This window comes from Maniola jurtina, chromosome 18 (genome assembly GCF_905333055.1).
Source record: "Maniola jurtina chromosome 18, ilManJurt1.1, whole genome shotgun sequence".
NCBI lineage: Eukaryota > Metazoa > Arthropoda > Insecta > Lepidoptera > Nymphalidae > Maniola > Maniola jurtina.
In genome coordinates this window covers 725,587-745,053 of record NC_060046.1, presented here as the reverse complement: position 1 = coordinate 745,053, position 19,467 = coordinate 725,587, and the positions used below count along the sequence as shown (strand labels likewise).

The 19,467-nt window shown below is 38.5% G+C and overlaps 3 protein-coding genes across 5 annotated transcripts; 2 read left to right on the top strand and 1 right to left on the bottom strand.

Annotated features, from left to right (window-relative positions):
• Positions 1 to 519: 519 nt before the first annotated feature.
• Positions 520 to 3,432, top strand: LOC123874160. Of its 3 annotated transcripts, none has more exons than XM_045919377.1 (3): positions 520 to 648; positions 1,124 to 1,465; positions 2,761 to 3,432. In XM_045919377.1, the coding sequence occupies exons 2-3, from the start codon at positions 1,135 to 1,137 to the stop codon at positions 2,997 to 2,999; spliced, it is 570 nt and encodes a 189-aa protein (XP_045775333.1). In that variant the 5' UTR covers positions 520 to 648; positions 1,124 to 1,134; the 3' UTR covers positions 3,000 to 3,432. The 3 variants fall into 3 exon arrangements, 2 of the variants coding, with proteins under 2 accessions (XP_045775333.1, XP_045775332.1); XM_045919376.1 differs by lacking the exon at positions 520 to 648 and adding an exon at positions 779 to 964 and having other exon boundaries at positions 2,761 to 3,233; XR_006797844.1 differs by lacking the exon at positions 520 to 648 and adding an exon at positions 781 to 964 and having other exon boundaries at positions 1,124 to 1,360; positions 2,761 to 3,227.
• A 1,632-nt stretch (positions 3,433 to 5,064) lies between these two features.
• Positions 5,065 to 5,766, bottom strand: LOC123874583 (immediate early response 3-interacting protein 1). The gene is made up of 3 exons (XM_045920056.1): positions 5,582 to 5,766; positions 5,287 to 5,388; positions 5,065 to 5,180 (listed from the first exon to the last, which is right to left on the bottom strand). The coding sequence occupies exons 1-3, from the start codon at positions 5,763 to 5,765 to the stop codon at positions 5,125 to 5,127; spliced, it is 342 nt and encodes a 113-aa protein (XP_045776012.1). The 5' UTR covers position 5,766; the 3' UTR covers positions 5,065 to 5,124.
• Positions 5,767 to 6,074: 308 nt separating this feature from the next.
• LOC123874581 lies at positions 6,075 to 14,962 on the top strand. Its single transcript, XM_045920055.1, is given in 10 exon segments — positions 6,075 to 6,258; positions 6,418 to 6,759; positions 8,055 to 8,252; positions 9,840 to 10,020; positions 10,730 to 10,949; positions 11,741 to 11,845; positions 12,296 to 12,478; positions 12,481 to 12,627; positions 13,386 to 13,571; positions 14,161 to 14,962. Coding segments are annotated over 9 exon segments (1,839 nt in total). The 5' UTR covers positions 6,075 to 6,258; positions 6,418 to 6,458; the 3' UTR covers positions 14,479 to 14,962.
• The last annotated feature ends 4,505 nt before the right edge of the window (positions 14,963 to 19,467 follow it).

Sequence of the window (19,467 nt, the reverse complement as noted above, 5' to 3'; positions counted from 1 at the left end):
ACTGTTCGTATTGACCGTACTAGATTTAAAATTTGAAATTTAACTGAAGACTGGTCTTCGAATCCTTGGTTTTGTGTGTTTGCACCCCAACCCACTGCAAAAAAGAAGAATACCTACAACTTAGCTAAATAAACTTTATCAAAGCATATTGTTCTTTCATAATTTATTACAGTTTCGTCATTTCGTGACCATGATATTTTTTGACGAAAACTCTGTCTTAGAAATTAAATTTACTTACTAGTTAATTATTTACTTTATTAGTTTGAAGGTTAGGAATTATAACTTACTTTTTTGCATAAACCTTTCTTCATGCAGAACGCAGACTGCGTTTAGACACAATAATGTAGCTTCAAATAAATTCCACAGTGTCAGCATTTTTAATGCTTCTATGCTAAATAAAAAATAGCTAAAAATCTGTATACTACTGACACTCAGCAGTTTGTTATTGTAAAATTCACAGACCAATAACATATTGTTGCCAATTGCCATTGCCATTTGCCTGCCATCACTAATTGACATTGACAACCACAGACCATAAAGTACCTATAGGTAGTTTTTGCGTAGGAGATGTGATTGTGATCCCCAGTTGTGATCATCATTGAAAACACGGTGATTAGCACAGACCAGTAATCTGGAGGTGATGAGGAGGTACCTATCTTTTTTTAAGGCTCATTTACGTACTATACGAGTTTAGGTTAGATTAAAAACCACAGACTAATAACATACAAAGAGTATGTAATCACTACGTGATAACTATCCATCACAGCTATCCTTTAACTATCCTTGTTTTTGGTCTGTGGTTTTCCTGTACTTACTGAAATACAGTACCTAACCTCATTATTTACATTTTACTCAAAAACTACTTTAAATAATAGCGTCTCGCGAATCAAAGAGTACATGGTACACTGTATACTTATTGAATATGCGAATATGTGTCCGAATACCTCGACATTGGTTTTTTAAGGTTAGTATATGCACAATATTGTTAGAAATGTATGCATGAATTGAAACATTTACTTAATTTTGAAATAACAGCTGAAAGACGAATATTAAAAAGGCATAAACCTAAACCGAGCACAAACCCCTTAAACCTAACGCATAGTTTTGTGTTTATTTCCAAAAGTGTTGCAAAAAATGAATGGCGCTGTAAATAACGAAGTGACCATGGATACCACTGAAACGTTAATGGGAACCAAAAGCGATAACGAAGGAGCTACTACTACCAGCACCTCTGACATCCATACAATGGAAGTAGAAGTTGACTTTAGCCACCAAGATCAAGATGGTCAAACTATCTCTGACTGTGACCGTTTAGGAGGTGTTTGCGGGCCATATTTCAACTGTCCATGCTCCATACACAGTAAGACCACTGTCAGTGATGATGAAGATCAGCCGCTGACAGATTTTTTCATTAATAGAACTAATAGCATAGACAATATTGAAACACAGTCCTTACAAGATGCAGGTATTTTCTTTCATTTTCAATTTTTATTTTTCAAACTCATATTAGTTAAACTAACATCTGGGAGACAATGTGGCTTACAATCTCTAAACTAAAGTAAGATGACAGGTCTAAATGTATAGCTATTCTTTTCGTATTGCTGCCTATGGAAAAGGATAGCACTAGATTTAAGATCTGTCAATTTATTAATCAAGGGTAAGTTTTATGCATCCATCCAGCCAAACATCCCTTGACAACCCTGGTTTTTCTTCATAGATGTGCAAATTGTTGGACCTCTACTATCTTGGTCACTTGGTCTTGGTCACTCTTGCACACCTGCCAATCTGGTTAAACTTCGGATGAGGGATAACTCTCTCTGTGTGCGATGAAAGCACTGATTCTCACATCCTTTTCAACTGCCCTAAACTCTCCCATACTCTCTATGATGTCCTCCCCCATAAAGCCCCTCATCCTATAAATGTTGAATGTTTATTAATGTTTTTGTTCAGTCTATATTGTAGATTTTTATGTAAACATAAAGAATGTAGTAAAATTAAACAATAGATATTATTATATATAGATATAATAGTATTTGTCCCTTTTTTTAACTCATGTTTGTATATCTATTAACTAATTATTTATTTGTGTTTTGTTCTAGGTTAAGGACTAACTAGTAGACTAAAATTATTTTGTATATTCTCAAATTTCAACTGTACAACAGCTCTCATCATATAATCTCTGTCAAGCCTTTTTCATAAGTGTGACATTGGCAAAACAATCTGGGCTTAGTTTGCGCACCTAAAAGGCGTAATTGGGTATCAAATCAAATTGAGTGTACTAGAAAATAAGCCGGTTTTCGAATTTTTCCCATTAGCTGTGCTATAAGACCTACCTATCTGCCAGATTTCACGATTCTAGGTCAACAGAAGTACCCTATAAGTTTCTTGACAAACACGGCCGACAGACAGACAACGAGGCGATCAAAACTTGTTCACAAAAAAATAATTACTAAATCACATATATTCGTTATTAATCGTCATTAAGTTGCATTGTTCTACGTAAAAGTTTTAGGTACCTAATATCTTGTACAATGGTACTGAACCCGTTGTGTGTGAGTCCGACTCGCACTTGGCCGGGTTTTACATAATATATATATATTCTCATTGATTAGTATGTATTTCAGCCGCTGCACAGTTCCAAAATCGGAATTATTTTTACCTGATGATTTTTACTACGACATTAAGCATATTTATTATAGTAACTAGTAAGCAATTAATAATATGTTGTTACTTATTGTTTAATCTTCAAAATTGTTGCAGAATCTCAAGACACACATAGAAAAGATAATCAAACCAATGGTGACATATTTCCGAATGGGGAGATATGCATCTATGGGGATGTATCAAACAATAGTGAAAATAACAAAGATGGCAGCCAAAGTTCGCTGGATCAACGGCATGGTGTAAACGTAAAGCTCTATGCAGAAGATAAAGGCCCAAAATTGTATCCCATAAATTGTAATTTGAAACTTATAGTGCGCGCAAAACAAGTAGTCTAAACTGAAATTACATTACATTGCTTATTTGGAGGGGAAAGGGGAATGTTAGTCTTTATTAAATAATGACTTATTTATATATTTTTTTTTAATGTGTAAAAACACAAGTAGAGGTGTATACAGTTGATGAATTCCTTAGTGTAGCTAACTGAAACCAGCTAAGCTTTCAGTTACTCAAGAGATGGTGTAGTTGTATTTAGATTTAGATTTTAACTCTATCGGTCAACTGTCATGTCAATTGTATGGTTCACCTTTAAAATAAGGACTAAAATTGTATTTTGACATGATATTTGACAAATAAAGTTAAAAGTTTTACTTGTTATACTTTTTACGATTTGAAAAAAGCAACTGCTGTGTTTCTTGGCGACTCTTCTCAGTGGGATCTTCATCCCAAACCAGTGGAAAAGTCACAGAGACAGTAGCCGTTGTCCTGCATGATATAAATATTTTTTTTTTTTTTTCTTTAAATCTGGCTTTACTCTGATTAGCCAATGTCAAGTTTTTGATATTTTCAAGTTATTGAATTTATACAAGTATGGACTCCGTCTGCGCCGGCGCCCGCCGACATACGCGCGGCGCCCCTTTAGAGCGCTTCCCAGTCAGTTCCACCACCAAAAAACACCAACTAACACAAAAACCAGCCACTCTTAACAAAAAAAAAAACACTCCAAACAAGCACACCACGCGCGCCAGCAAACGCCATCACAGACGAAGTCAAATTTTGATTTTGACTTTAGAAGTTGCAAAAGGACAGTTTATGCAGGTCTAAGGTTGAAATCTATAGAGTGCACTCTGACTTTGCATAGACTTAAGTTTCACTTAAAATGAGACAGATTTATGCCAACTGTATAACTCTGTCTCGTTTTAACAGTGCCTCAAGTTGGAGCAAAGTCACAGTGCATTCTATAGATCTCAACTATAGGCTATAGATTAGAACACAAGCCTGGCTGTGATCTGTTTTCGTACCATGTCGTAAATTGGGCTACTTGTTTTGCACTCACTTTATTTAGTTGGTAATGTTAATTTTTTTTTTCTCCCTATTGATGTGACTTTAGTACTTTTGTGATTTGAAGCTTGAAACGAAAAAGCGATTCTAAAAAGAGAGGGTACATCTATATGATTTAGCCTGTGAGATTGAGATTTGTTTGTCCGTCCTTCACACCCTAACTATGCAACCAATCGACTTGATTTTTGGCATAGAAATAGTTGAAAGGACAGAGTATTGAGTACCTAACATAGTCTACTTGAACTGGAAAATCAATGAGTTCCCACGGGATTTTTGAAAACTCAAATAAACGCGAACGAAATCGCGGGCATCAGCTACTATTATAGTAAAGAAAGAACCACTAAAAATTATCCTCCTTTTAAACAAAAAAGCTTAAATATTTATTTGTTAAAACTGACTGGAAAGCGCTCTAAGGGGTTGCCGTGCGTGTGTTGGCGAGCACCGGCACAGACGGAGTCCATAATTGTATAGTTTCCCTAACTTGTTACAAATAACTACAAACTTGACATTGGCTTATCTTTATAAAGCCAGACGAGAAAGAAAAAAAACTTTATAACAATGTCATGCATGTCATGCCAATACCATCATGCCACCTAACTTACCAAACTTTCTCTTTTTATCTTGCACCTTTTTTAAACTTAAAATGTTCATTGATAAAAACATTTATAAGTTCTTTTTAATGTAACTTAAGTTGCCTTCAAACTACGGAAATATAATATAATATAATATATAAACATCGCTCACCCTACTTTTAAATGTCACTATTCAGTGTTCACACTTAGATGTAATATAATTATATTATTAATATATAAGTATATTATATTCCATAGTTTGAAATCAACTCCAAGATTATAAATTGTACCTAAATGTTGTATTTGTAATGTGTCTGTAATAATTTATCTTTCATTTACTCATTACAAATTAAAAAAGATTACCATTTTATTATCTAATTGTTAACTAAGTAATAAATGAAGGATTTTTTCTTAGGATTGTGTAAGGATGATGAAAGTTTAAAAACAAATTTAAAAATAGCTTTTTAATATATTATTAAGTATTAAAGTCTGCATTTTGATTATTTATTCACTTACAGTAAAAAATCCTTTCTTCTTCAAAATTCGTTCATCAACCCAAGAGTAACTTAAATATTATTGTTAAAATATTTAAAATAATTAATGGAACTGAAAAAAAAAAAACAGTAAAAATTAGTAACTATTTCATAAACCTTTCATGGTACAACACATCTTTGGGTAAGTAGGTACAACATTAAATAACTTTTTCACTTACTTCTTGTTACTGTTCGTATTGACCGTACTAGATTTAAAATTTGAAATTTAACTGAAGACTGGTCTTCGAATCCTTGGTTTTGTGTGTTTGCACCCCAACCCACTGCAAAAAAGAAGAATACCTACAACTTAGCTAAATAAACTTTATCAAAGCATATTGTTCTTTCATAATTTATTACAGTTTCGTCATTTCGTGACCATGATATTTTTTGACGAAAACTCTGTCTTAGAAATTAAATTTACTTACTAGTTAATTATTTACTTTATTAGTTTGAAGGTTAGGAATTATAACTTACTTTTTTGCATAAACCTTTCTTCATGCAGAACGCAGACTGCGTTTAGACACAATAATGTAGCTTCAAATAAATTCCACAGTGTCAGCATTTTTAATGCTTCTATGCTAAATAAAAAATAGCTAAAAATCTGTATACTACTGACACTCAGCAGTTTGTTATTGTAAAATTCACAGACCAATAACATATTGTTGCCAATTGCCATTGCCATTTGCCTGCCATCACTAATTGACATTGACAACCACAGACCATAAAGTACCTATAGGTAGTTTTTGCGTAGGAGATGTGATTGTGATCCCCAGTTGTGATCATCATTGAAAACACGGTGATTAGCACAGACCAGTAATCTGGAGGTGATGAGGAGGTACCTATCTTTTTTTAAGGCTCATTTACGTACTATACGAGTTTAGGTTAGATTAAAAACCACAGACTAATAACATACAAAGAGTATGTAATCACTACGTGATAACTATCCATCACAGCTATCCTTTAACTATCCTTGTTTTTGGTCTGTGGTTTTCCTGTACTTACTGAAATACAGTACCTAACCTCATTATTTACATTTTACTCAAAAACTACTTTAAATAATAGCGTCTCGCGAATCAAAGAGTACATGGTACACTGTATACTTATTGAATATGCGAATATGTGTCCGAATACCTCGACATTGGTTTTTTAAGGTTAGTATATGCACAATATTGTTAGAAATGTATGCATGAATTGAAACATTTACTTAATTTTGAAATAACAGCTGAAAGACGAATATTAAAAAGGCATAAACCTAAACCGAGCACAAACCCCTTAAACCTAACGCATAGTTTTGTGTTTATTTCCAAAAGTGTTGCAAAAAATGAATGGCGCTGTAAATAACGAAGTGACCATGGATACCACTGAAACGTTAATGGGAACCAAAAGCGATAACGAAGGAGCTACTACTACCAGCACCTCTGACATCCATACAATGGAAGTAGAAGTTGACTTTAGCCACCAAGATCAAGATGGTCAAACTATCTCTGACTGTGACCGTTTAGGAGGTGTTTGCGGGCCATATTTCAACTGTCCATGCTCCATACACAGTAAGACCACTGTCAGTGATGATGAAGATCAGCCGCTGACAGATTTTTTCATTAATAGAACTAATAGCATAGACAATATTGAAACACAGTCCTTACAAGATGCAGGTATTTTCTTTCATTTTCAATTTTTATTTTTCAAACTCATATTAGTTAAACTAACATCTGGGAGACAATGTGGCTTACAATCTCTAAACTAAAGTAAGATGACAGGTCTAAATGTATAGCTATTCTTTTCGTATTGCTGCCTATGGAAAAGGATAGCACTAGATTTAAGATCTGTCAATTTATTAATCAAGGGTAAGTTTTATGCATCCATCCAGCCAAACATCCCTTGACAACCCTGGTTTTTCTTCATAGATGTGCAAATTGTTGGACCTCTACTATCTTGGTCACTTGGTCTTGGTCACTCTTGCACACCTGCCAATCTGGTTAAACTTCGGATGAGGGATAACTCTCTCTGTGTGCGATGAAAGCACTGATTCTCACATCCTTTTCAACTGCCCTAAACTCTCCCATACTCTCTATGATGTCCTCCCCCATAAAGCCCCTCATCCTATAAATGTTGAATGTTTATTAATGTTTTTGTTCAGTCTATATTGTAGATTTTTATGTAAACATAAAGAATGTAGTAAAATTAAACAATAGATATTATTATATATAGATATAATAGTATTTGTCCCTTTTTTTAACTCATGTTTGTATATCTATTAACTAATTATTTATTTGTGTTTTGTTCTAGGTTAAGGACTAACTAGTAGACTAAAATTATTTTGTATATTCTCAAATTTCAACTGTACAACAGCTCTCATCATATAATCTCTGTCAAGCCTTTTTCATAAGTGTGACATTGGCAAAACAATCTGGGCTTAGTTTGCGCACCTAAAAGGCGTAATTGGGTATCAAATCAAATTGAGTGTACTAGAAAATAAGCCGGTTTTCGAATTTTTCCCATTAGCTGTGCTATAAGACCTACCTATCTGCCAGATTTCACGATTCTAGGTCAACAGAAGTACCCTATAAGTTTCTTGACAAACACGGCCGACAGACAGACAACGAGGCGATCAAAACTTGTTCACAAAAAAATAATTACTAAATCACATATATTCGTTATTAATCGTCATTAAGTTGCATTGTTCTACGTAAAAGTTTTAGGTACCTAATATCTTGTACAATGGTACTGAACCCGTTGTGTGTGAGTCCGACTCGCACTTGGCCGGGTTTTACATAATATATATATATTCTCATTGATTAGTATGTATTTCAGCCGCTGCACAGTTCCAAAATCGGAATTATTTTTACCTGATGATTTTTACTACGACATTAAGCATATTTATTATAGTAACTAGTAAGCAATTAATAATATGTTGTTACTTATTGTTTAATCTTCAAAATTGTTGCAGAATCTCAAGACACACATAGAAAAGATAATCAAACCAATGGTGACATATTTCCGAATGGGGAGATATGCATCTATGGGGATGTATCAAACAATAGTGAAAATAACAAAGATGGCAGCCAAAGTTCGCTGGATCAACGGCATGGTGTAAACGTAAAGCTCTATGCAGAAGATAAAGGCCCAAAATTGTATCCCATAAATTGTAATTTGAAACTTATAGTGCGCGCAAAACAAGTAGTCTAAACTGAAATTACATTACATTGCTTATTTGGAGGGGAAAGGGGAATGTTAGTCTTTATTAAATAATGACTTATTTATATATTTTTTTTTAATGTGTAAAAACACAAGTAGAGGTGTATACAGTTGATGAATTCCTTAGTGTAGCTAACTGAAACCAGCTAAGCTTTCAGTTACTCAAGAGATGGTGTAGTTGTATTTAGATTTAGATTTTAACTCTATCGGTCAACTGTCATGTCAATTGTATGGTTCACCTTTAAAATAAGGACTAAAATTGTATTTTGACATGATATTTGACAAATAAAGTTAAAAGTTTTACTTGTTATACTTTTTACGATTTGAAAAAAGCAACTGCTGTGTTTCTTGGCGACTCTTCTCAGTGGGATCTTCATCCCAAACCAGTGGAAAAGTCACAGAGACAGTAGCCGTTGTCCTGCATGATATAAATATTTTTTTTTTTTTTTTCTTTAAATCTGGCTTTACTCTGATTAGCCAATGTCAAGTTTTTGATATTTTCAAGTTATTGAATTTATACAAGTATGGACTCCGTCTGCGCCGGCGCCCGCCGACATACGCGCGGCGCCCCTTTAGAGCGCTTCCCAGTCAGTTCCACCACCAAAAAACACCAACTAACACAAAAACCAGCCACTCTTAACAAAAAAAAAAACACTCCAAACAAGCACACCACGCGCGCCAGCAAACGCCATCACAGACGAAGTCAAATTTTGATTTTGACTTTAGAAGTTGCAAAAGGACAGTTTATGCAGGTCTAAGGTTGAAATCTATAGAGTGCACTCTGACTTTGCATAGACTTAAGTTTCACTTAAAATGAGACAGATTTATGCCAACTGTATAACTCTGTCTCGTTTTAACAGTGCCTCAAGTTGGAGCAAAGTCACAGTGCATTCTATAGATCTCAACTATAGGCTATAGATTAGAACACAAGCCTGGCTGTGATCTGTTTTCGTACCATGTCGTAAATTGGGCTACTTGTTTTGCACTCACTTTATTTAGTTGGTAATGTTAATTTTTTTTTTCTCCCTATTGATGTGACTTTAGTACTTTTGTGATTTGAAGCTTGAAACGAAAAAGCGATTCTAAAAAGAGAGGGTACATCTATATGATTTAGCCTGTGAGATTGAGATTTGTTTGTCCGTCCTTCACACCCTAACTATGCAACCAATCGACTTGATTTTTGGCATAGAAATAGTTGAAAGGACAGAGTATTGAGTACCTAACATAGTCTACTTGAACTGGAAAATCAATGAGTTCCCACGGGATTTTTGAAAACTCAAATAAACGCGAACGAAATCGCGGGCATCAGCTACTATTATAGTAAAGAAAGAACCACTAAAAATTATCCTCCTTTTAAACAAAAAAGCTTAAATATGTACTAATTTTCATTGTCTGGCTTTTTGTATTACGGTTTTGTGGCAAGCAATAATTCCACCAATGTCAATTCAGTGGAGAAGACTGTAGTAATTGCTTGTTGGTTCTTGAATATGATGGGCTTTCATACACACTTTCATCCCCTATTTATTGTCTATTTCAGCTAACGTAGTAACTGAGCCGATAATAACAAAGAACTTGCCTGAAGTGTTCAAGTTTCTACCCATATTTGGAACACCTAAGAACCCAGAGGATTTAGAACAGTTCCAGAATGCAAAAGTTAGAGAATATGTTGGCTGTGATCTAAGCGATGATGAGTTTAGTAAGCTCGCTAATTTTTGCAGGTACAATTTTGCTTTTTGAACGTTTTTCTTCATCATTGTACTTGAGTTTTGCACGTTTTGGGTTGGAACCTTTATGTTTTGAACGTTTAGCGTTTTGATCATTTTGCGAAATCATACATTTTACGTTTTGAACATTTTGCGCATTGAATATTTTGCGTCGCGATGTATCTTGAATATGTACTGAGAATAAAAACTCAGCTTCAATAATAATTATTATCAATATTAAGAATACATAGCACACCAACATAGATTAGGTGTGTTTTTAGGGTTTCGTACACGAAGGGTGCCAACGCGTCCCTATTACTAAGCCTCTTCTGTCCGTCCGTCCGTCTGTCTGTCACTGGACTGTATCTCGTAAGCCGTAGTAGGTATACTTAAAATTTTCATTGGCTGCAATCAGACCTTGTGGCACGTGATGATGCAGCCTAAGATGTAGCGCGCTTGCCTAAAAGATGCCTATTCATTCTCGACTTGAACGTCATCATCAACAAAACACTACAGCCCTGGGTGGGCCTAGGCTTGGTCAAGCAAACTCCGCCATCGGTGCCGGTCAGATGCAGCTTCCTTCCAGCTCCGAACCCCCAAAATCCTCATGTCCTTTTCCACTCCATCAATCCATCGACCTCTAGGGCTTCCTCGGCCTCTGCGGCCCTCTGGTTTGCTGTCCAACAACTTTTTTGTAATTATAATTGGAGGGGACTATTTCCAGCCCAGAACATTTAAAAACTGGCAATGAACTGAGGATGTCGACCAGCTACCCCAAACAGGAGCCCCTGCCGGAGCACATCGCGCAGACTCTGCAGATCAGCGAGCTGGGGCAGAACCTGTGCCTGGTGAAGAAGCTGAAACTGCGCATAGACAAGGACACGAGGAAATTGTACACTAAGAGGCTTATTTACAGGGGCATCAAAGTGATTCCTGTAACACAGGTAATTCTAGCAATCAAAATCAAAATCATTTATTCAAAGTAGGCACTATTGTACACCTTTTGATGGTCAGAATTGTTAGATTTGAAAGATGATATAGTGGTGATCCATCAACCTATCATCTATAGATAAAGATGATATAGTGGTGATCAGTCAGAATGAGAAATTAAGAAAGCTATACCTGTTTGCACATCGGGAAAAAATAATAAAAGTCATTGATAGGCCATAGACTTGTAACCTATCATGTTTACCTGTTCAAATACTATACTCAGTGATAAATGTAGCTATAAGATGCAAACACATTTCTGCTGTATTTATTATCAGGATATAATGAGAAGTCACGTATTTGGAATGGCTCAAATATTAATAAAACAGTGGAATTCAGATTTTTTACTTAGCAACACAACATACAGGGGGCAGATTGACACTTCATAAGATGGCGGCGTTAGTTCCGATTTTGGCCACGCGCTAAAAAAGCCTTGTCGCACTGTATAATAAAAGCATGGTTAAGCATATTATGGAGTATCACACTAATATTATAAAGGCGAAAGTTTGTATGTGTGTGTGTGTGTGTGTGTGTGTGTATGTTTGTTACTCCTTCACGCTAAAACTACTGGACGGATTGGGCTGAAATTTAGGATGGAGATAGATTATACTCTGGACTAGCACATAGGCTACTTTTTATCCCGGAAAATCCAAGAGTTCCCACGGGATTTTTAAAAAACTACATCCACGCGAACGAAGTCGCGGGCATCAGCTAGTGGATGGATATAAGTGAGTCAGGTTTGTTGCAGAACATAGACACAAAGGTACCGTTTTCCCCACTGGAGCCGGGCAAGGATCTAGTGTTTCGAGTGCGCGTGTACCGACCCTTCTACAGCCATGGAAGAGACCGCAATGTATGTATGCTCACTACTGTTAAGGATAGACAGATAGGTAGATAGATAAGAACTTTATTGCACACAAAACATGAAATAATCAACACCAAAGGAAGAAACTAAATAAATAAAAATACAGTTACAAGTACCTGTACATTCTAAAACTGTTTTTTATTTAATTTTATGCATAATTTATTTTTGATTTATCGTGCAAAATGTCGAAAAAAATACCCGAGTACGGAATCCTCGGGGTGCGAGGCCCTTTTTTTCTTTATTGGCACATTCACACATTGGTCTTAACGCCAAACCTAAGCTTGCCGGGCCGTTATTGACACCTACGAGTATAGGTGTTAGACAATGATGGTGAAGGTGCAAAAAATTTGTAGTAGGACGTAGAATTCATAGGACGTATTCAGAATTCAAATTTATTTATTGTAAGAGAGCGCTCTGATACGAGTATCTGTATTGCAGCACACGCGGCACTCGGTATTCACTAACGACATCGTGCTGCTAGGGCGGCAGAAGTTGACCGTGCTGCGCGATCGCCTGGTGTGCTCCAACGACGAGGGCATGCGGGTGGACATGTCGCTCAACCCGGAAGCCACGCCCGCCGCATCGGCCAAGGTGAACAGCCGGTATCTGTATTGCAGCACACGCGGCACTCGGTATTCACTAACGACATCGTGCTGCTAGGGCGGCAGAAGTTGACCGTGCTGCGCGATCGCCTGGTGTGCTCCAACGACGAGGGCATGCGGGTGGACATGTCGCTCAACCCGGAAGCCACGCCCGCCGCATCGGCCAAGGTGAACAGCCGGTATCTGTATTGCAGCACACGCGGCACTCGGTATTCACTAACGACATCGTGCTGCTAGGGCGGCAGAAGTTGACCGTGCTGCGCGATCGCCTGGTGTGCTGTAACGACGAGGGCATGCGGGTGGACATGTCGCTCAACCCGGAAGCCACGCCCGCCGCATCGGCCAAGGTGAACAGCCGGTATCTGTATTGCAGCACACGCGGCACTCGGTATTCACTAACGACATCGTGCTGCTAGGGCGGCAGAAGTTGACCGTGCTGCGCGATCGCCTGGTGTGCTGTAACGACGAGGGCATGCGGGTGGACATGTCGCTCAACCCGGAAGCCACGCCCGCCGCATCGGCCAAGGTGAACAGCCGGTATCTGTATTGCAGCACACGCGGCACTCGGTATTCACTAACGACATCGTGCTGCTAGGACGGCAGAAGTTGACCGTGCTGCGCGATCGCCTGGTGTGCTGTAACGACGAGGGCATGCGGGTGGACATGTCGCTCAACCCGGAAGCCACGCCCGCCGCATCGGCCAAGGTGAACAGCCGGTATCTGTATTGCAGCACACGCGGCACTCGGTATTCACTAACGACATCGTGCTGCTAGGGCGGCAGAATTGTGCTCAAGTGGACACTTTTGAACATATATAAACACAATATCTGCTTTTTTTTTTTCAAAATCTAAAAAAAGTATATCTAATAGCAGCTTTGAATATAATTTTCAATTTTAAATACTTTTTCCATAAAAAAACATTCCAGAACGTATTCCCATCTGGTTTCCTGTTCATAAACAACGCGTTCTACGTGGACACTCGCGAGGGCTGCAAGGACCACTCTGCGCCCATACGGAAGTGGGCCAGCTCGCGGCGCCTGGGCGACTTCCCCAGCTACGATATGACGCAGGTCACAGTGGACCAGCTGCTTGTCCGCCTGGGGCATCCTGAGGTGAGGACGAGGGGTCGAAATGATGATATCCATACTCCATCTACGCGGGATTTGCAAGGACCACTCTGCACCCATCCGGCAGTGGGCCAGCTCATGGCGCCTGGGTGACTTCCCGAGCTACGACATGACGCAAGTCACAGTGGACCAGCTGCTCGTCCGCCTGGGGCATCCTGAGGTGAGGACGAGGGGTTGAAATGATGACATCCATACTCCATCTACGCGAGGTTTATAAGGACCACTCTACACCCATACGGTAATGGTCCAACTCGTGGCACCTAGGTGACAGCTAATTTTCACTGTGGACCAGTTGACGTCATGTTGCGTCCACTGAAGACGGGTCGCATTGCAGTGACAAAAAATACCCTTGGCGAGCAAACTGTCGACGGAGTCGCCATGTAATCAATCTTCGACTCCTCGTTTCAACGTCTTCTCTCCATTTCCTCTGCCAACCGGAAGTTATCTAATCACGACCCACATGATATCATATCTGCCGAGCGATTCAGAACGCTCGATTCGGATTCGGGGAGTGGTTTGAATCGCCCAGCAGGTATTTATAGGATCAACGTATCATAATTTCCTTTACCCGCAGGTATACGTGCACCAGGGCAACTGCGAACACCTCTTCACATTCTCCGAGGTGCGGCTGCTCAACTCGCACGACCCCCTACGCCAATCCGTGTTCCCCTTCCACAGCGCCGTCGCGCAACACCAGACCCTGTACTGCACCACTTGCGCCGAGTTTGGGGCCAAGTGGATCGTCACGGGGTGCTCGAGAGTGCCGTTCGACCCCGCGTTCTTCTGTGAAATCTGTTTCAAGCTATACTTGTATAAGGATGGTGAAAAAGTTTGCGATTTCAAAGCTTATTGCTATAGGGGTAATTTGATTAACCTTTTGAAGCCGGTTTAGTGAAAGTCAGAGCATTGTCTGGCAGTAGGGTAATATGATATAAGGAATTCTTTGGCTAAGATCTATCGAGGGTTCTTTGACTTTGCCTGCACAGCGATTTTTATTCGAGCGATTTATATTCCGCCTACGGAATTTCACATGCCCGCACTGGAATGCGGTGAGCGTCATGCAACTCCATACCGCACAAAATATTCGCGCGAATTCAATACCGCAATTTGTATCAAATTACGGTCATTTTTTCCGCGCGAATTTTGAATCGCAGTGCGGGCATCTCTATATTATTATTTTTAAGTATAATTATACAAATATTTCTTTTTGTATTGATTGCCCCCGTAATTTTCCTGAAGTTTATACTTTATAATGTGCCTTGTCTACCTTATCGTCTGTTTTGAAGACAGGACATAGGCAAAAGACAATATGACGTATTATGATTTAAGTATGTATATTTCTGTGATGTTAAACTAAATAAACAATTCAAATTATATTATGTTTCATTTAGGTACCTACTATATTTTATATTGTTTTTATTACTTACTAGATGATGCCCGCGACTTCGTCCGCGTGGATTTAGGTTTTTCAAAAATCCCGTGGGAACTCTTTGAAGCGTAGGAATTTTCCGGGATAAAAAGTTGCCTGACTGTTTCATGGATGCAAGCTACCTCTTGGATTTCATTCAAATCGGTAAAACAGATAGGCCTTTAAGAATTTACTACTTATGGAACTTTGAATTTCCGGGATAAAAGTCGCCTATGTCCTTCGCCAGGACGTAAGATAACTTTGTACTTTTCATCAAAATCCGTTAAACTGTTGGGCCGTGAAAAGCTAGCAGACAGACACACTTTCGTATTTATAATAGTAAGTACCTATGGATTGGATTATTATTTGTCTAAACTCTGTGAAGATCTAGCAAATAACAAGAGTTACAATGAATGGCAAGATCTAGGTAGGTAATCGTTATTACTCGAGATCACCTAAGATCTAAGTCCTACGAGTAAATCATCGTATAAAACGGTTGCACCATGTTATTATCTATATTAGACTGACAGCTCGATGTCGCTCCGTCTCCATTAAAACGTAGGTGCAAGTGCAATGCAGATGTAAGTAGGGCATCAGTGCACAAACGTCGCTGCTATTATACCTATTTTTGCGCTGGTTTCTTCCTGTAGACCACACGCAACTAAATAGATGTGCCTATCAACCAACGACACCTATTTTTAAAAATAAAAAAATACGAGCAGGCGGTTCACCTGATGTTAAGTGAATACCGCCGCCCATGAACATTTGCAGCATCAGAGGAACCGCCGATGCGTTGCTGGCCTTTCAGGTCCGCCCCTTGAATATAATGTCCCATGTTGCCATGTTGTGATCTATAGTGGGAACACCGCCGATGGGAATTTTAACTAGGTGAATAGTTTATACCATTCATGTTGGAAGCGCCAGTATACAGATAACTAACTCATTCCCGCAACTTTGCGTGGAATTTCTGTTTTCCGTAGTCCGTATAGCACACACCCTGTGGTGACAGCTAGAAACATGCTAGAAACCGTGAACGTTGGCATTCTTATGACGTATTCGACATCCAATCAATTCGCACGAAACGATTTTGCTCAACGTTTCAGATACGAAATGCTAAGGTGTGGTCCCTTCCGGTGTCCGTGTTTCTTGCCATACGTACAAGTATAACCATGAATATTTACTTACCTTCAAAGCAAGTGTGAATAGGCATTTTTTTAAAATTCAGATACAAGTTAGTCCATGACTGCAGTCTCACCTAGTGGTATGTAATGATGCAGTCTAAGATGGAAGTGGACTAACCTGGAACGGGTATGGCAGTTTTTATGAAACCCATAGGTTTCTACACTACTCCTTTTGGTTTCTACACGGCATCGTACCGGAACGCTAAATCGCTTGGCGGCACGGCTTTGCCGGTAGGGTGGTAACTAGCCACGGCCGAAGCCTCCCACCAGATCGAAAATCTGGTATCTTCTAGGCAAGTTACAAACCTAGATCTCATCATTACTTTTTATTAACAGGAATGTCTCCGTCACTTACTCCATATAATCGTAGTCCCAATTTCATTTGAATATTAAGCAACCAAAGTCCATGTTTGCAAACATACCTATTCTAGAAACTAATATCTGTGCCTGTGGTGTTTTAGATTTTTTTTTAATACGTAGTTTTAAAATTACAGGGGCTCAAAGATTTGTATGTGAATTTTTAAGACTGCGTAACTTTGAAACCGAATATTTATTTTAACAGAAATCTGGAAAACCATACTCATAGATATTAGTTCCCGGAACGTTTCTACAAAGCTCCATTGAGTATGATTGGTTAGTATTCCAATAAGAGACGAACTACGTTTGTATGGAGCGAGTGACGGAGAGACCCCTATGCATGAGAGTCGTCAAGCGCAAGCCTGCCTTGCATTAAAAGAAAAGTTCAGCTTTTGACGTCGATGACGAGTTTATCGTCCAACCTACCTCAACCAAGTTTTTTACGTGTCTAATGTGCACAAGAGTTCATCATAACATCCTACCAAGGTTAAGATACTTACCTACAGGTAGGTGTCTATTTTCAGAATAACCCATTACCCTATCATGTAATCGGAGGAGGAATTTACTATATTTACAGAAGTAATGAAGTTAGTGGGCGTAGCTTGCCACGGAATGCTCTGTCAATTGCGGCACTAAGATCATGAGATAGAGTGATCAGCAGGTGCTCTTCCGTGGGGGCGGGCTCCTCACGTGTACTCCTCACGTGTATCTGACTCGGAACTGCTTTGGTTTAGTTGACAGCTTACTGCTTTATTAGGCTTCCGTACCTCAAAAGGGAAAACGGAACCCTTATAGGATCACTTCATTGTCTGTCGACGTCTGTCGTGTATGTCAAGAAAACCTATATGGTATCTACTTCCCGTTGACCTAGAATCATGAAATTTGGCAGGTAGGTAGGTTTATAGAACAAAAAATCCGGAAAATACGAAAATCGTGAATATGTGGTTCCATCACAACAAAAACAGTATTTTCAAATTGAGATAACTATACATAGTGGGGTATCATATGGAAGGGCTTTACCTGTACATTCTAAAACAGATTTTTATTTATATTTATGCACAATAGTTTTTGATTTATCATGCAAAATGTTTAAAAAAATACCCAAGTACGGAACTCTCGGTGTGCGCGTCTGACTCGCACTTGGCCGTTTTTATAAATATAGGAATGACGGCTAAACTCATGTTTTAGTCGGAGTATGCCCGGCAAGTTTTGAACCTGTTGGTGCTCCTTTTCAATAGGCTTCTGCTCGCGACGCATCGCCAAGGCGACTTGCAAGTCGCCCAGGCATGCTGTGAAGGGAACTGAGATTGGGAGAGGAAAAACTGAAAAAACATATGCCTACTTGCACGGAATATGAGTTAAAATTATGTAGAGCAGGTCGACCTATTAGGTAAATGTGAAATGTTATCTTAACTTACGCCATCTTAGAAATGAAGGCCGGAAAAAATTAACCGGGTTAATCTGCTGCCTGAATATTGTTATGGTAGAATGATACTTTGGTAGGATACATAATTAACTACTACCTATATATCACTGGTAGGTGTAGGTACTATCTTTAGTCAATGAAGAACATAGGTAATTGAAATATTATCTATCTAGTATCTATATTCTATACTATAACATTGTAAAGCGGTAAAGTTTGTTTTTAGAAAGTAATCTCTGGACTGATTTGGAAAATTCTTTCACCAATGAAAGCTACATTAGTGACACAGGATAAATTTATTTTCAAAAAATTAGAGATCCCTACGAAAATTGTAATAATCTAACCGTGCGAAGCCGGAGCGGGTCACTAGTACGGTATAAAAAAGCGGTGATAGCTTTTTTAATTGGTTACGACGAAGGCCTTCTATTTAAAGGACGGAATTTCGATTTCGGGTACGCACCTCTAACTTTTCAGGGTCATTTACGCTGGCTGTGGTGTTAAGTTGGGTTGACCATGATGATGATTATGAATCAAAACCTAGGTGCATGCTACACTTATCTATCTACGAGTAGGTAGGTAGACATCTTGGTATTCCTCATAATCACGTGAGTTTCATCAATCACCTGAAAATTCTGATAAAAAATAACATTGTATTACGTAGGTATACGTACATAAATAGATCGACACTGAACCATATTATTATGTAAAAGATGGTACAGGTACAGAGATAGTATGTAGGTCGCATACCAATGATGTGAATTTCGCTATCATCAAATATTATCTCAGCAGGCATCTGGCAAAAGCCTTCGCTGATAAGTGATAGCGCTAGGAATTTCAGACCATTATACGTACCTGCTATAGATACCTATGCGGTTGTTACACATATCCCTTATCATTTTCTACACGTGCCGGAACGCTAAATTACTTCGCACGGCTGTATCGATAAAGGTGGTATCTAGCCACGGCCGAAGCCTTCCACCAGACCAGACCAGAGACAATTTAGAAATTAAAAATTCCCAATTTTTACTCACTTAGTAGTTTTTACTTTACTTACTTAGTAGTTTTGGAGTTACAACCGAATACCTACGACTCCTTGCCTATACTTTATATTTATGTACTGTCATTTTGTTTGTATAAACGTTTAACAATATAGAAAATTTTAACGACCTAGCCAAGTAGTACAAATAAAAGCAGCGGTGAGGTAATATTTACATTATAAACGCAGAACACACTGTATGGGTGGTGATATCATTCCTGTACTTACTGTATTCTATACAGTAACATCTTACATAATGTTTAAGTTGCTACCTAAAAAGCAGCGCTTGAAAAACTCAAATCAAACGACAAATTGTAAAAAATTAATAGAAGCAGGCGTTATTTTGCATTTGCGGGAGACACTAAGGAACAATAAAGCCTAAGCCAAGAGTGAATAGGCAACTTTTAGGCAAACGCGCTCCATCTTAGGCTGTATCATCATTTGCTAGCAGGTCTAATTGCAGCCAAGCGCTAGTC

Excerpts from the sequence above, each read along its gene's own strand:
- LOC123874583 (XM_045920056.1), bottom strand. The coding sequence starts at position 5,765 with ATGTTATTGGTCTGTGAATTTTACAATAACAAACTGCTGAGTGTCAGT. Across the intron at positions 5,389-5,581 it reads AGAAAGGTTTATGCAAAAAA|TGGGTTGGGGTGCAAACACA; the intron begins GTAAGTTATAAT and ends TCTTTTTTGCAG. Across the intron at positions 5,181-5,286 it reads AATACGAACAGTAACAAGAA|TTCCATTAATTATTTTAAAT; the intron begins GTAAGTGAAAAA and ends TTTTTTTTTCAG.
- LOC123874160 (XM_045919377.1), top strand. The coding sequence starts at position 1,135 with ATGAATGGCGCTGTAAATAACGAAGTGACCATGGATACCACTGAAACG. Across the intron at positions 1,466-2,760 it reads ACAGTCCTTACAAGATGCAG|AATCTCAAGACACACATAGA; the intron begins GTATTTTCTTTC and ends AAATTGTTGCAG.